The sequence below is a fragment of the Eutrema salsugineum genome, unplaced genomic scaffold (assembly GCF_000478725.1).
Source record: "Eutrema salsugineum unplaced genomic scaffold, Eutsalg1_0 scaffold_14, whole genome shotgun sequence".
Classification (NCBI taxonomy): domain Eukaryota; kingdom Viridiplantae; phylum Streptophyta; class Magnoliopsida; order Brassicales; family Brassicaceae; genus Eutrema; species Eutrema salsugineum.
This window is the reverse complement of record NW_006256877.1, coordinates 2,972,055-2,987,008: the sequence shown is the minus strand read 5'-3', so window position 1 is coordinate 2,987,008 and position 14,954 is coordinate 2,972,055. Positions and strand designations below refer to the sequence as shown.

Here is a 14,954-nt window from a genome sequence, read left to right as displayed (position 1 = left end):
AGATTCAGTCTAGATCCGACTAATGAAAAATCCAAAGGCTGACCAGTTGACTAGAGGCGTCCATGTTTCCAACAGAATCCACTTATCTGAGCTAATTTCTGAACTCTTTCTTTTACCTCATTGATGTGACTGATGTTCATAGAGCTTGATTCCTCGTTCATACTTGACAAATGAAAGCCTGTGTGAAATCTAATGTTGGTGTTTCTCTCCCTTGTGACGAGCTAAAAAGTGAAGAAAAAGTAAGAAAAAGGCGAAAAAGATTGAGATGATTTTTGTTTAGGAATGAAGGGCTAGGAAAATTTCCAAGGATCCCATTATTTCACTTCTAAGTTGGAATGATCACACAAAGGAAGGAAGCGAGGGGTAGGAAAGTTTCCTATGACCCCATTATTCGCTGAAAACCTTTGATACAGCATAAGGGGACAAATCGGGGACTCGATGGCAAACACCAGCAGTACTCGCAGCTTTAACCTTATCGTGTATATGCCATAAAAAAGATGATGAGTGTGCAAAAAGAATAAGTCTGGGGGAGAGAAAAGTAACCAAAGTGTGTATGGCTGATTTGTCAAAGTATAGTACGGAAAAGAGTCTAGAAGGTTCTTGACATTGGAATCATCAGTGAGATCCAGCGATGAGGGTTTATGGACAATGTTGTGGATTTTTGGACTTAATCTAGAAAGCTGTGAATGTTAGCGGAGAAGTACATGGTGGTTCGATTTGGAATGATGAAGCAGTAGTTGAGTTGCAGGGTGATCGGTCAAAAGCGATGTTACAATGAAAGGTTGAGTCTCTGTGTTTTCAAACCTCTTTCTCTTATTTGGTATTCTGTTTGCTTGAGGGCAAGCAAATGCTAAGTCTGGGGAAGTTGATATATCATGGTTTTTATGGTTTTTGACCATGGTATAAGTCTTATTTATAGAGTCTTTTTAGTGTTTCCCGAGTATTTTGGAGTCTTTTCAAGTCATAGGTACGTTTGGAGCTTAATTGGTGATTTTGGAGCACTTTGGAGCTAAACAAGGATCAAATTCGTGAAGGATGAATTATGTGCTTTAGTGTCGCTCGACACCGATCGCAGAAATAAGGAAAACGTGATTTTGTTTTCTGTTTGAAGAAGGAGTTGGGCCCAAAAGTCTCCAATAATTACAAGGAAGCCCAAAACGTGTTTTTAAGTTATAAATAGGGTTTTTAGCCACCATATATCGATACCTTGGATTTTTTGAGAGAGATCTTTTGATTTTTGTTCTTCGAGACTTTGAGAGAGCTTTTGGGGAGATAAGTCTGAAACTCTGTTCCGGAGAGAGAAGATTTCGAACCCTTGTTTATTAATCTATTATTTATTTTCTGCAATCTATTCATTCATGTTTATTGCTTCAATTTTCATGTTTCATTGGATGTTAGATTGATTGGTTAATTAGGGTTCATAATCTATTTAGTTCTTCACCATAGGTTGTTCTTAAAGCTAATTCTGGACTGGCCACCTAAAACTTAGATCTTAGATTAATTGATTGACACGGAAGTGTAATTGAATAACTGAAAAGAACCTAGGGTGAGCGAAGTAGCTATTCGCAAAGGAATTTGGTTTAGATACTTTGTGAACATATCGAACTTGAGCATTAAAGCTGGTTTAAATCTTTAGGGTTTACAAAAGAATTTGGAATTTTAGGATTTTAACTTAGATAATTCTCATAACGGAAGCTGGTTAATTATAATTTTGTGATTCGAGTTCAAGAACTATGCTTAAACCTGAACCCTGATTAATCGATTGTTCAGCATTCATTGATTTCCTGAGAAACACCCTAGACCTAATCTTCACCCATCTGAACTTTACAAACGTTTTTACTGCATTCGTTTATCTTTATTTGCATTGCTATTTGCTTCTCATTAATCTGCTTAGCGTAATTAAATTTCTAATAGATTTATTGAACGAATCTCTCGTTTTTGTGGTTTGACTTCTACATACTACAATTATATATATGTGCTCTTGCAGAGTAGTTTAGGGATTAAACTTTGAGCAGATCAGACTGCTCGAGTAAAAGTTATACATTGACCTAATGCATTAATACCATATGTCTTCATGGTATCTAGGACATTCGAACATTGCTCAAGGGACATCTTACAGATAAAAAATAAAAACTATCATCCGCAAATACCATATGAAAAATCGTCAAATATAAGATCTTCTTTTTTTTAATTAGTATTGATTTAGATAGCTTTGCCTTTTCGATTAATTTTATCAACACAGTTACACAGCTGTCAGCGCAAATTTTGTTGTCATATAGCGGTTAGACATAAAATGTATACGAAAATATTTGCACATTTTATGGTATAATCATCTGTATTGAAAAAATATATAGATCAACCATCAATCTATTCAACCCATTTTAGTTTATTGGAAACATATTTTTATACATTACCAATAGTAAAAATCATAAAGTTTAAACCCAAAAATAAATAAATGGTGGTTGAACAAGAACTAGGGTTGGACTAGTCAACCCATTTAAACGCAGCAAGTAATTCAATACACCTATATTGAACCTAACAAAAACATAATACACCTGAACAAAAAAAATCTGGATTATATGGAAGCAAATTTAGAAAAACAATCTCTAATTTGTCAAATTGGGCTCTGACCCGCGGGTTCGGCCCAAGTAAAACCGTAGCAGTGCGGGCTTGGACACCATAAAATTTGTCCAAATAAAAAGCGGGTTTTGCGGTCCAAACCCGCGTGGACGTTGGGCTTTTGCGGGTCGGGTTAAAGCGGATCCGCGGGTTTGCGGGCCAACCCGCAAAATTTGATGTTTTCTTGAAAACTTTGAAAAGTGAAGTATTTTGTCATTTTTGATTGATGGATTTCGAAGTAGTAGTTTCATAGAGTGAATCGAAGCCTAATGAAATCATACTTCAGCTATTGGGCTTTGTGATAACTTCATTTCAATAAGATCAAGGAATCATCAAACTAGTATATATTTTATATTCGATTCGATTCAGATTCTGCGATTGGATTTTTGAATTTGAGAGAAAATCTGATCATTGTTTTCAGCTAAAAACAAGTAATTTTTAGAGTTTTAATTAATTTCAGTTTAGTGTCATAAGTTTGTTTGTTTTTTGTTGGTTTTGCTCATCGACTATATCACGGACGTGGTTTTTATTTTGTTTGCAGCGATGCAAAGGTAATTTAGAATCGCTTAAATCTTGAATTGACAATAAATAGTTTTGCTTGAAAACCACATTTGTTTGTACGGTGGACTAACAAATAAGCTTTGTTTATTTTTTTTTATTATTTATTTTATATGTGAATGTCTTGTTGCTTGTATCTTGATGGCTATTTAGCTTAAATTACCAGTTTTTATGTGTATCATTATTTGTAATTCATTTATTTGCTTTTCAAAACTAAGTGTCTATTTTTAACGTTAAATTGATTTTGAACGTAGAGAGAGTTGTGTATCCTTCTACTGGGAACCAATCCTTTAGCGACATTCTCAAGCGCGAAGATGTAATCCGCGGGCTTAATATGAAAGTAACGTACTTGGATGATGCTAACTTTTGGGAGGTTCTGTCAACCAAATCCACGAAATCAAAGCAAAATAACTACAGTGTCATGCAAGTTGCTGTAATGATACAAAGAGTAAGGTGCATTAACTGAAGCTGCTTCTCCAAGACCGGAAAAATATGATTCCGAGATGGAGAATTCCGAGCCAATGCAGATGATTTTCTTCGTTAAAAATACTTTTTAACGTACATTAGTAGAACATTCTGTATAACATGAAAAAAAAAAAAAAAAATTTAATGAAGCAAGTAATCTGCAGCGATTTTCATGAAAAAAAAAGTAATATGCAGCAACACATTCACCTTATGATGTAACGATCTCTGGAAAATTCAGAAAATGACAAAAATTAATACGAATATTTGTATGAGTCCATTCAGTCACATTAATTTTCTCTCAGAAGTATTGATAAACTTGAATTAAACTGACTAGTGAATGAAATTTGCGATTGGAACTTATTAGTATCTGACATATTTGGTGGCTCCATATATTAATGTAAATGTTTTCTAAGATTCAACTTTAAAGAAGTTGGGGGGGGGGGGGTTGAACAATATATAACAATGTTCTTTCTTTTAGGGATTTCGGTTTGAATATAGTTCTTAATTAATTTTTGCGTAAAAGAGAAGTTTCAGGCTTAAGGATGTGTTACAAACTACATTTTTTTTATCATACTTTTCTGAAATATAGTAAGTCTTTATATAGTTTCTGCTAACTGTTTTTCTTTATGTTATCATGTATAACTTTCTTTACGTATAACATTATTTTAAACATGAAAATAACTAAAATTAAGTAATTGACGTGAAATTGAAAAACAAAATGTATATTATATGTTTGTCAACCTAACAACTCTTTAAAACAACCACCCAAAATTAGTCAAAACTGAATAAAAAGTAGTTATTACTTTCATGGTAAAGAGTTAAATAAAAAACCTAACAAAACAGTCAGAATTGTCAAAAGTATTTATCACTAGTATTTAATGGTGGAAAGTTGAATAAAAATATTTCAACAATATGGTAAAGATTTAAACTGAAAAAAAAATCATTACTATGGTATAGAATTAAAGGCAAATAAACTATAGATATCTTAGTAATTTGCCGGCTAGTAATGTGTCTAATCAATTTAATTAAATAAAGATTCAGGTGCGTGTTTGTTACATTCCATTTCGGTCAATTTTAAGGTAATAAACGTGATATATTTATTTATAATGATTTTTATCTAATAACTAATGTTGGTGCTAAGAAAAGATCCTTTGGTTTGGAATCTACAGAAAAGGATGTCAAAAAACGAGGCTAAACTTAACCAAGAAATGTTGGTGCTAAGAAAAGATCAAGCTCCTAGAACTGGAGCAAATTTGAGCCAATCTGAACCAAAAGGTCAAGAAGCAGGTTATGCTGTTCCTCAGCTTTTGGAAGAGCTTAAGGTCGAGATCTTCTGCAGAGTCTCATGCTTTGACTACTGGAAAATGCAATTTCTCAACAAACAGGTTATGCAATTGTTAAAGACCGGTGAGATTTTTAGGATGAGAAGAAAACATGGGCTTGTGAAACCATATGTGCTTATACATTCAGGCGGTGAAACTTGTTGGACCATGTTTGACAAAGATTTTGAGAATTTTGGGAAACTTCCAACAATTCCTTCTGATGATGGCTGTTTTTTTTATGGGGATAAGGAAACAATTAGTGCAGGTGCACAGTTAATAGTCATCGGAAGGGAGGTGGAGGGCATTGTGGTGTGGAGATACGAGCTAGAGAGCCATAAGTGGTTCAAAGGTCCTGCAATTATCACACCAAAGGTCATGTATGGTTCTGCGAGCCGTGGAACCGATGCTTTTTTTGCTGGAGGGATCAAAGTAGATGAAAATGGTATCTATGAGGTTGTAAACACATTGGAGAAGTACAATGCTGATACCAAAATGTGGACGGTGCTTCATGGGATGCATAAGAGAAGGAAATTTAGCTCTGGATGTTTCTTGCATGGCAAGTTTTACGTTGTCGGTGGCCGAGATGAGAATGATAAAAACCTAACTTGTGGAGAAAGATATGACGAGGTGACAAATTCTTGGGAGTTGATACCGAACATGCTCAAAGATATGACTCTCACATCTTCCCAATCGCCTCCTCTCATTGCAGTGGTCGACAACAATCTCTATTTGTTGGAAACATCTTTGAACGAGCTTTGTATTTATGATATAAACGCAAACGCTTGGAAGAAACTTGGTGTTTTACCTGTGAGAGCAAATGCTGCTTTAGGTTGGGGAGTTGCATTTAAGTCGATTGGGGATAGACTTTTGGTGATTGGACCTTCGTCTTCTCAATCTTGGCATAGGACAACAGCAGTTTACACATGTTGGTCCTTCTCCAGATGTGGAAGAGCAATTTTGGAAGGAATTAAAACATTTTCGCAACTGTGCCCATCTCCACCAGTTTATCCAAAACTGTTGCGTGATGTTTGCTTAAGTGTTTTCCTAAGAAGAACTTGGAAACATACTTTGTTTGTGTTTGCGTTTTTTTATGTTTGTGTTTATAATAAGTTTGCGGCGAGCTTAATGCCCAAACATAACTAATCTTGTGGTTTTATGTTGTTTGTTTGTGCTATGGTTTATGTTTTATATTTGAGTCTTTAGTAGATGAATATAAAACAAATTATTTACCGTAAAATAATATGTTTTATTTAATTATCTACCATAAAATTTTAGTGATAATATTTTATAATTTTGACCTATTGGTTTTTGTTTAACTATTTCCCATAAAATACCAATGATATATATTTGCAAACTGTTTTGACTATAATTTGGTAGTTTTTTAAAAATAAGTAGAAGAGTTGTTGAGTTGGCAAAAATAACATTGACCATAAAATAATGGTGATAAATGCTTTCACAATTTTGACTAATTGTCAACTTTTTTTTGTGCGAAAGAAATTTAACTATCTACCTTAAAATACTAAATGATAATAAGCAGTTTTGACCATCGATTTTGGTAGGTTTTTAAAGAATAGTTGTTAAGTTGAAAAAAACAATATTGGCCATGTTTTCAATTTTACATCTTTTCTGTTTAAATGAAAATTAGTTAATTTTCTCGCGCCTTGTGGAGGCTGATATAATTTTTCATTTGATTGTTTGGAAATCTAATAGTAGTTTGGATTCATTTGTTTTTTTTTTATCCTCTATTGTTGAGTATATTTTTTTGTTAGATTTCCTTGCATTTTAATGTCTAAAAACATGATCATGAAAACAATATAAAAGAGAGTAAATAAAAACATATTAGTATTCTGGAACTGACACATAAGCAAAAGATTGTGAAACTCGCTGTGAGCGCAACACATAAGCAAATCACTATACAAATAAGTAGTTAGAATGAAGAAGAAGGAAGAGGTTAAACAATTTTGAAAGTTGTGAGAGAAGTAGAGAAAAATAGCTGATATTTATATTAAATCATAAGAAATCGAAAACCTTATAAACTTAAGAAATCGTAAATGCTATAATATTTAGCGATATTCTAGCATAAATTATAGTTTTTTTGTTGACATTCTATAGCTTTTTAAATAGATTCTATCTTTAACATTTTTGTTAAATTTTTTCTAAAGTTTGGAAACATAAGAAATGGTAAACACTAAGAGATATAAAAGATTCTTTTTTTTTGTTTTTACCAAAAACGTTTTTGTTTAATTTTTTCTATGTTTTGGTTTTACAAAAAAATTAAACGGTTTGGTTGACCACAGAATTAAGCATTAAACCATAATAATTTAGACCGATTTGTTTTAAGTTTTTTTACACATCATCAGTTAACAACCAATTAAAAAATGATATCTAATTACTTAATAAGGTTAAACGGTCTTTTTGCAATCGAAACTCATTGTAGAGTTGACACATAAACGAAAAGTTGTAAAACTCGCTGTAAACACGACACGTAAGCAAATCACTACACAAATAAATAAGTATTAGATAGATTTTCGAATGTATTGAAAGTCTTGAAAACTGAAAAAACCAAGTTAATATTTTTGAGAAATAACATCTTCTTTCACATTAATTTCATTTAGATACCGTATTTTTTGAAGTCAATACTTATGCATCACTAATATTCAAAAGTAGAAAAATAGTTCCAAAAAACATGATAACCTCATGGAACAAACAGCTAGCAGTAAAACTATCAATCTTATTACATAATGACCTACTATTTTTTCAGAAAATTATGATAAACAACATTGTAAAATATCCATAACCATTTAAGCCTCTCTTTTAAACGAAAATTAAAAACCCATCTACTAATACAAGAAATCTTAAGAAAAAAGAACAATTTATTAGGTAAATCCTCCATCTTCTTCATAGTTGACTCCTCCGCAAGAAGAATCAATGATTGGCAAACGAGCAATAAAAAGAACAAGATGTTGCAAAAAGAACCAATACAGAAGCATTAACCAACAAATAAAGAAGCTCCTAATGATCAGCAGTGGAAAACATCTGCATCAATGAACATGTGGATTTACCAATCATCTCAGAGAAAAACAAAATGATAATAAGGCATGGACAAGAGAAAACAGCAGATTAAGATGGTTCAGACTCCAACAGGTATTGCTGCGTTCTTAACCTGAGCCGAGCCTAGCTTAGCCACTTCCATGTTCCAAAACCAAACTAAAGTTGGTAACTGATCGTCCAAGCTTACTACATACACTAGTATCAAATTCTCTGGGCTTACAAGAATAAGTTGGAGTTCCTTAGACTACAAAACCATTAGTATCTAGAGATCGAGATAACCAATATTCACAAATTTCTTTTCTTTTCTTTCTTACTAAAGATCAAGTGACCATTAGTATTAATTACATTTCAATCCAATAGCTAAACTTTCATCATTCCAGAAACTAATATAATGGCTAAACTTTCATCATTCCAGAAACTAATCAAATGGCTAAACTTTCATCATTCCAGAAACTAATCAAATGGCTAAACTTTCATCATTCCAGAAACTAATCAAATGGCTAAACTATCATCATTCCCGTACTTAATATCCCATTCCAATGGCTAAACTTTCAGCATTCCACTACTTAACATTCCAATCCACTACTTAACATTAATATCTAGAGATTGAGATAACCAATATTCACAAATTCCTTGTCTTTTCTTTCTTACTAAAGATTAAGTGACTAGTAAGTACTTGCATTTCAATTCAATAGCTAAACTTTCATCATTCCAGAAACTAATCAAATGGCTAAACTTTCATCATTCCAGAAACTAATCATATGGCTAAACTATCATCATTCCAGAAACTAATCAAATAAATAAACTTTCATCATTCCAGAAAACTTATCAAATGGCTAAAGTATCATCACTCCAGTACTTATATTCCAATCCAAAGGCTAAACTTTCATCATTCCAGAAACTAATCAGACAAAAGATTCCACATTTCATCTTCCATGTAAGCCAAAATCGAGTTCTTCACAGTTGTGTTCTTCTCCTCTAACATTCGAGCTTCATTTTCCAGAGACTCCCTCTCCGACAATAAACTCCTTAATTCATTATCTTCATCAACAGAAACATCCCTCTGAAATTCAAAGCATTTCTTCACAAAACCTTCCCTGCGTACAAAGAAATTTGTTGTTACAATGCGGATCAAGTAACATAGAATTTGAACAATGCAATTGATTTTTACCGTTTCTCTGTAAGCCTTCTGAGTAGCTCACAGTGTTCACTTCTCAGGCGACAAATCTCATCCTCGAGTAGCTTCAGAGAGTTTCTTGAATCGGCTTTAAGGAAACAAAGTATAGTGACGTCAATCACTGATCAAACTCACAAGGCGATTGAAAATTTCACAAGGAATTGGGAAGAAGTAAACCTGTTACGGAGATCAAGCCGCTGATTTCGAACTGAGAAGCAAGGAACGATCTAGTGAGCTCAGCTTCTTTGAAAGAGAGAGTCGATTCCATCTCAGAACATCTTACGATCTCTGATTCGATCTCTCGCGTCACCTGAATGTTCGCCTCGATTTCCAAATTGACCTTGACGGAACCGATCACGATCAAAGCGAGTGACGCGAAACCTTAACCAGAGAAGACGAAGAGGAAGAAGAAGAGCAAAAACCTGATCAAGCATGTCCTTGTAAACGGAGATTTGACATAGAATCGCTCCTGAATCGTCCATCTCTAATCAATCTCAGTCTCTCACTTCACTCCAGAATCAAAATCTCGGAAAGTGTTGTTATTTCCCGGCGTGTAGTTCTGGGAAAGAGATGATTTAGTGGGCCTTTGTGGGTTTAAATTGGCCCAATAAGCATGCCCGTTTTAAGCCATCGGACGAGAAGAATGAACCGCCTTCTCTATGATTTCGTTGTTTCCTTCTTTACCATTGACATTGTTGCGGGAAGAAGAATCAGAGAATCAGTAACAAAATGGATATGCAGACTGACATCGATAGATTGGTGTTCTTCGAATATGCTCGGAAAGCAGCAGAAGCTACCTACATCAAGAACCCTTTAGATGCCGAGGTTAGTTTTTTCTAATCATTTCTGGGTTTTATGATTCAGATGTGTGTGTTTTATGGGTCTTCGCTTGGTTGTTATCAAAAAAATTTCCCCCTTTTTGTTGTTTTTCGTTTCTGGGAGAAACTATGAGAAATTCGATGGAGATTTTGGGAGCTTTTGCTCGTGATTTCATGGCAGAAATCGAATAGGGTTTCTGGGTTTTTAACAGTGTTTGATTTCTGTAGAACTTGACGAGATGGGGAGGAGCGATATTGGAAATATCCCAGTTTCAGAACCCTTCAGACTCAAAGCAAATGCTTCAAGGTGCTTTTTTTTTGTGTGTGGCTATGCATCGATTCAGATAAGCTTTGATGATAAATTCAAACTCTTTTGATTTAATTATGTCTAAGAACCTAACTGTGATTTGAATCTATATTCTGTCATTAGAATTTCAGAATCTGATTGACTAGAGTAGTCCTTATGGTCTTATTGAGATCCTTAGTAGTTATTAGCTTAATGAAGGGGATTGATAGAAAATTCTAAATCTGTGTAGAGGCCATTTCGAAGCTGGAAGAGGCGTTGTTAATCGATCCAAAGAAGCACGATGCGCTTTGGTGCATTGGGAATGCTCATACTTCATTTGGGTTTTTGACTCCTGATCAAGCCGAGGCTAGAGATCACTTTGACAAAGCTTCTCTCTACTTTCAACAAGCCTTGGAGGAGGTAATATCTCCTTCGTTTCATAATCAAGACCTATCCATGTGGTTATCATCATTTATGTGTGTGGTTTTTTTGAACGTGTAATGTAGATTAACTTTGATTATTGCAGCAACCAGAGAATGAACTCTACCGGAAATCATTGGAATTGACTTCTAAGGTACATCTTTGTCTTTCACACATTGATTTCTAACTATGAAGGATGTAAGAAACATGGTTCAGCTTTTGGTCCTGATTCAAGGAATTGATATCTACATGTTGTAGAGGTTCCTCAAGCTGTCCTAGCAATAGTGCATCTGAATCATGTTTCTTTGCTTATGGAGTAGAGAACACATTGTACAGTGAATCAATAGTTATGAATCTTTGTGCTTTTTTTTTTCTTCCTTGTGACCAATTCTCCTTCTCTGTATGCTAAACTGCAGGCTCCAGAACTACACACAGAGGTTCACAAACATGGTTTAGGCCCACAACCATTGGGTGGTGCCGCTGGACCATCATCAACCGGTTCAAAGGTCCTTTCTTTTTACTCAAAAAACCCAAACTGGTTTTTCAAAATTTGGTTTGATGAAATCTAAACATTTTGTGTTTAATTTTTCCTTGACAGACTATGAAGCAAAAGAAGAACAGTGATCTCAAGTATGATGTGCTCGGATGGGTCATCTTAGCCGTTGGCATTGTTACGTGGATCGGTTTTGCTAAATCCCAGATGCCGTCACCAAGGCAGTAACACTCACACCACAAGAGAGATTCTAAAAGATCAGAAACTTTTTTATTCATTTTCAAACTACAAGAGTTTCTCGTTGTTAACAGATATGGAGATTACGAAACAGAGTGTCAGAAAAAACTTGTAGGAACTTCTTTAACTTCTGTTAAATAAAATTGTCTTTTGGAAATGTACAGACAAATCAGTGAAGACCGTAATCGCCTAACTCAGAAGAGTACTCTTGATGAACATCATCTTCTTCTTCTCCACCGTTTAGCTCTGAGATAGACTCTCCCAGTTTAGGCTGCATTGCTTGTGGTGCGATCATTTGGTTGACTCCATGAACAGCGACCCATTCGTTGGCATACATATCTGGATAGATGAGTGGGACTCCATTGAGAAGAAGAACATCACCGGACCAAGAAAGCTCGATTTCATACCCTTTTAGAGCAGTTTGCAGGATCGATCCTTCCCATGCTAGTTTCTGGAGATCTTTCCAAGAGAGAAGTTTCCGGATTACGTGTCCTCTGAAAATAGTGGCGTAATCGGAGAATTTGGAGATCGAATTCGGAATCGCTTCGTCGATGGGAGCAAAGACTGTGAGCTTCGTGTCGTTCTCTGAAGTTTCCAGTTGCAGAGCGAGAAACGTGGCCATTATCACGAAACCTCTGGAAAATAACAAACTCGAAGCCGATTCGAAGATGTTGAAGCAACTCGCTGGTTTAGTTTTGTTCGGGAAGGTTTTAGTGGATCCGGCGAAATTATGGCTTGGAGGAGTGCGAGTCGCTGAGCTAGGGATAGGAATCGATGGAGGAGACGAGATAGAGTTTGGGATTGAAGAAGACGATGATGAATTGAGGCTCGTTTCTTCGGTCATCGGCGCTGTGAAAAACTCGTCGGAACTATAAATCACGACGTATCCGTCGTCAAAAAGAGGAGAATCTTGGACTTCGACGTCGTTAATCGAAGTTTTGCCTCCGGATCGCGAAGAATTCGTGACGATTAGAGAGGAATCGGATCTGAGAGTTGGGATTTTCGCGCCGGGAAGAAGGTTCTTTAGGGATTCGACAGGGAGCCTCGCCGGAGAGAGCTGGTACTTGATATCGAGAAGCGAAGGCTGCCCAAAGGTAGAGAAAGCTTGATCGGAAGGTGCGAAGATGGTGAGTTCTTGCCAATCTTCTAGGCTCAGATCTTGGTTCGCGAGCTGTAGAGTGAGTCCCATGGAGAAGTGAGTAGATTCGGAGGAGAGGACTTCGACGGCGGAGGAGATAGGTGTCAGGGAAGCATCAGAAAGTGAGACAAGATCGAGAAAGAAAAATGGGAGGAAGAAGGTAGCAAAAATTTTCGACGCCATTGAAGCTGTTCTTTGAGCTCGATTCTCTCTCTCTCTCTGGTTGAAGAAATGGTTGTTGTGGAGAAAAAACCGTTGCAGGGGAAGAAGAAGTTACAGTTTAATGGAGTCCTTCTTCTAAAGGGCGGGAAAGAGGTGGGTTTAACTACTGGGCTTAGGCCTTTGGGCCTATTTTCATATTTATTTCATTTTCCATGAAATTCTACAAAGAGTAAACTCAGATATATTTGGTTTTTAATTTAAAATAAGTTAAATATTTTGACAAATTAGGCGCACCATTTCAAAACGCCGTAGTTCTAGAAAAATAAGCTTTTCAAAAAAAAAAAAATCACTGGGTTTAAAAGATCAATTTACCATTTGCAGAAGTATATCAATTTTGGGGAATTAGCATTGTATATATCGATATCCGTTGAACTTTACCAATGTGGCATTGTGACTTATATTAAGAACAACACAAAAGACATAAAGAAAAAATAACTCATGCATGTTGTCCTAAAATCAATTTTTTTACCACGTAAAATCTGTCTGTGTCATCTTTGAAAGAATCCTCCGGCGGCAACTCAGTTACTCAGGCATGCATGAACTCTCCGAGAAGCTTGTTATTCAACACGCTTACACTTTTCTTGATTTTACCACCTGTGATACTCTCCTTGATTTCCCCTAAATAAAAAAAAGAAAGAGGGAGGGATTTTTCATTTGAGAAAATGATGATTTTTGATGACTTGGTTTTGTTGGATACCAGTAATAATAATTTATATATTTACATAGAGATCTTACAATACTGGAAGTCAAAATGAATTGGCCATATCCTAGTTCTCTATAACTTGAGCCTGAAACGTTTGAAGAGAACCACTTGGATTTTTGGCTTCCAAAGTTATCGGGTAATTAAGAGGGAGTACCGGACTAGCATTTATGATGTTATAGTGAGAGGTAGGGCTGGCAAAATATCCGTTATTCGTCTTGATTCGATCCGAAAAATTTGGATATCCGTAATTTTATGGAGCAAAGCAAATACTAAAATTCAATATCCGTTAAAAACGGAACAAATCAAAAATACTAAAAAAAATGAAGACGGATATCTGCTCTGCTCCGTTATAAATATATATGTATATATAAATAGATAATAATTCATATAAAGTGTATAATTATTATATATAAATATAATTTTTGTGAGTTTTTGTTTATAAATTTAATTATTATAAATATTAAAACTTAAGAAGTTAAGAAAAAATATTTTTTTAAGAAAATATTGTCATTTTTAACTAAATTTTGAATTTTTAAATTTTTATTTTAAATATATTATTATTTAAATATTTTTATGAGACAGATTGGATATCCGGCAAATATTCAAATTTTTGGCGGCTATCCGGAAAACAGATATCTGAATAATTACGGAGCGGATACGAATCGGAAAAATGATTATCCGGACGAAGTGGAGCGAATCACATATATCTCCAAAAATTCAGAATATCCGTTCCGCGCCCACCCCTAGTAAGAGGGAGCACATGAGAGAAAGATATAACCTTATGACAGATAGGTTAGATCTGGCCCAACCCAAATGGGGTGGATAAAAAGGCGACGGCCCATGGGTCTAAATCTTTTTTAAAATTTTTTTACAAAATGGGCTTATGTATTGGACAAAAAACTCTTTAGAAAATTTATATTTATCAAAAAGTTTTGTTTAGAAAGACCTATATACAAAAATATTATTTTAAAAGAGTATTTAAATATAGATTTTTGATGTTAAATTTTTATAAAGGGTCCTAAATTTTTTTTTGTCCTAGGATTTTTATAAGTGTTGGGCCGGGGCTGGGTTAGATGAGAAGTTGAAGCTCAATGATTTTAATAGAAAAATCCACATGTATTGGGCTGCAAAAGCAGCGTCTTCAAAAAATTTATCAAAGTTAATATTTTTCTTGGGCTATTGTATTTCTTTTTTTTGGGTGTTTAGTAACAAGAAAGAAAAACATATAATGATTCAATATGATACTCGTATAACCATGAACAAATAAGTTGATATGGCCGAGTTGGTCTAAGGCGCCAGATTAAGGTTCTGGTCCGAAAGGGCGTGGGTTCAAATCCCACTGTCAACATTCTCATTTTTATATTTCCAGATATTATATGCTGACGTGGTCTTATCGGTTCGATTTAAACAGGGTGGGACCCGCGTTAATCGATGACGTGGACTTT

At 34.9% G+C, this 14,954-nt stretch overlaps 3 protein-coding genes, 1 non-coding gene and 1 pseudogene across 4 annotated transcripts; 3 read left to right on the top strand and 2 right to left on the bottom strand.

The window, feature by feature from the left end:
• The first annotated feature begins 4,817 nt into the window (after window positions 1-4,817).
• On the top strand, window positions 4,818-6,000 carry LOC18022988 (annotated as a pseudogene).
• Window positions 6,001-8,798: 2,798 nt separating this feature from the next.
• Window positions 8,799-9,724, bottom strand: LOC18022987. The gene is made up of 4 exons (XM_006405351.2): window positions 9,615-9,724; window positions 9,370-9,532; window positions 9,187-9,280; window positions 8,799-9,112 (listed from the first exon to the last, which is right to left on the bottom strand). The coding sequence occupies exons 1-4, from the start codon at window positions 9,672-9,674 to the stop codon at window positions 8,917-8,919; spliced, it is 513 nt and encodes a 170-aa protein (XP_006405414.1). The 5' UTR covers window positions 9,675-9,724; the 3' UTR covers window positions 8,799-8,916.
• A 118-nt stretch (window positions 9,725-9,842) lies between these two features.
• On the top strand, window positions 9,843-11,606 carry LOC18022986 (mitochondrial import receptor subunit TOM20-4). The gene is made up of 6 exons (XM_006405350.2): window positions 9,843-10,017; window positions 10,239-10,317; window positions 10,547-10,716; window positions 10,823-10,870; window positions 11,133-11,222; window positions 11,315-11,606. The coding sequence occupies exons 1-6, from the start codon at window positions 9,922-9,924 to the stop codon at window positions 11,435-11,437; spliced, it is 606 nt and encodes a 201-aa protein (XP_006405413.1). The 5' UTR covers window positions 9,843-9,921; the 3' UTR covers window positions 11,438-11,606.
• A 7-nt stretch (window positions 11,607-11,613) lies between these two features.
• Window positions 11,614-12,867, bottom strand: LOC18022985 (putative fasciclin-like arabinogalactan protein 20). The gene has a single exon (XM_006405349.2). The coding sequence runs from the start codon at window positions 12,765-12,767 to the stop codon at window positions 11,616-11,618; it is 1,152 nt and encodes a 383-aa protein (XP_006405412.1). The 5' UTR covers window positions 12,768-12,867; the 3' UTR covers window positions 11,614-11,615.
• A 1,909-nt stretch (window positions 12,868-14,776) lies between these two features.
• On the top strand, window positions 14,777-14,857 carry TRNAL-AAG. The gene has a single exon. It is a non-coding gene; the product is annotated as a tRNA-Leu (tRNA).
• The last annotated feature ends 97 nt before the right edge of the window (window positions 14,858-14,954 follow it).

What these genes read in the sequence shown, in the direction of transcription:
- LOC18022987 (XM_006405351.2), bottom strand. Translation starts at nt 9,674, where the DNA reads ATGGACGATTCAGGAGCGATTCTATGTCAAATCTCCGTTTACAAGGAC. An exon ending in CGGCTTGATCTCCGTAACAG is followed by an intron (nt 9,281 to 9,369) that starts GTTTACTTCTTC and finishes GTTTCCTTAAAG; the next exon opens with CCGATTCAAGAAACTCTCTG. An exon ending in AGAAGGCTTACAGAGAAACG is followed by an intron (nt 9,113 to 9,186) that starts GTAAAAATCAAT and finishes CTTTGTACGCAG; the next exon opens with GGAAGGTTTTGTGAAGAAAT.
- LOC18022985 (XM_006405349.2), bottom strand. Translation starts at nt 12,767, where the DNA reads ATGGCGTCGAAAATTTTTGCTACCTTCTTCCTCCCATTTTTCTTTCTC.
- LOC18022986 (XM_006405350.2), top strand. Translation starts at nt 9,922, where the DNA reads ATGGATATGCAGACTGACATCGATAGATTGGTGTTCTTCGAATATGCT. An exon ending in AGAACCCTTTAGATGCCGAG is followed by an intron (nt 10,018 to 10,238) that starts GTTAGTTTTTTC and finishes TGATTTCTGTAG; the next exon opens with AACTTGACGAGATGGGGAGG. An exon ending in CATCATCAACCGGTTCAAAG is followed by an intron (nt 11,223 to 11,314) that starts GTCCTTTCTTTT and finishes TTTCCTTGACAG; the next exon opens with ACTATGAAGCAAAAGAAGAA.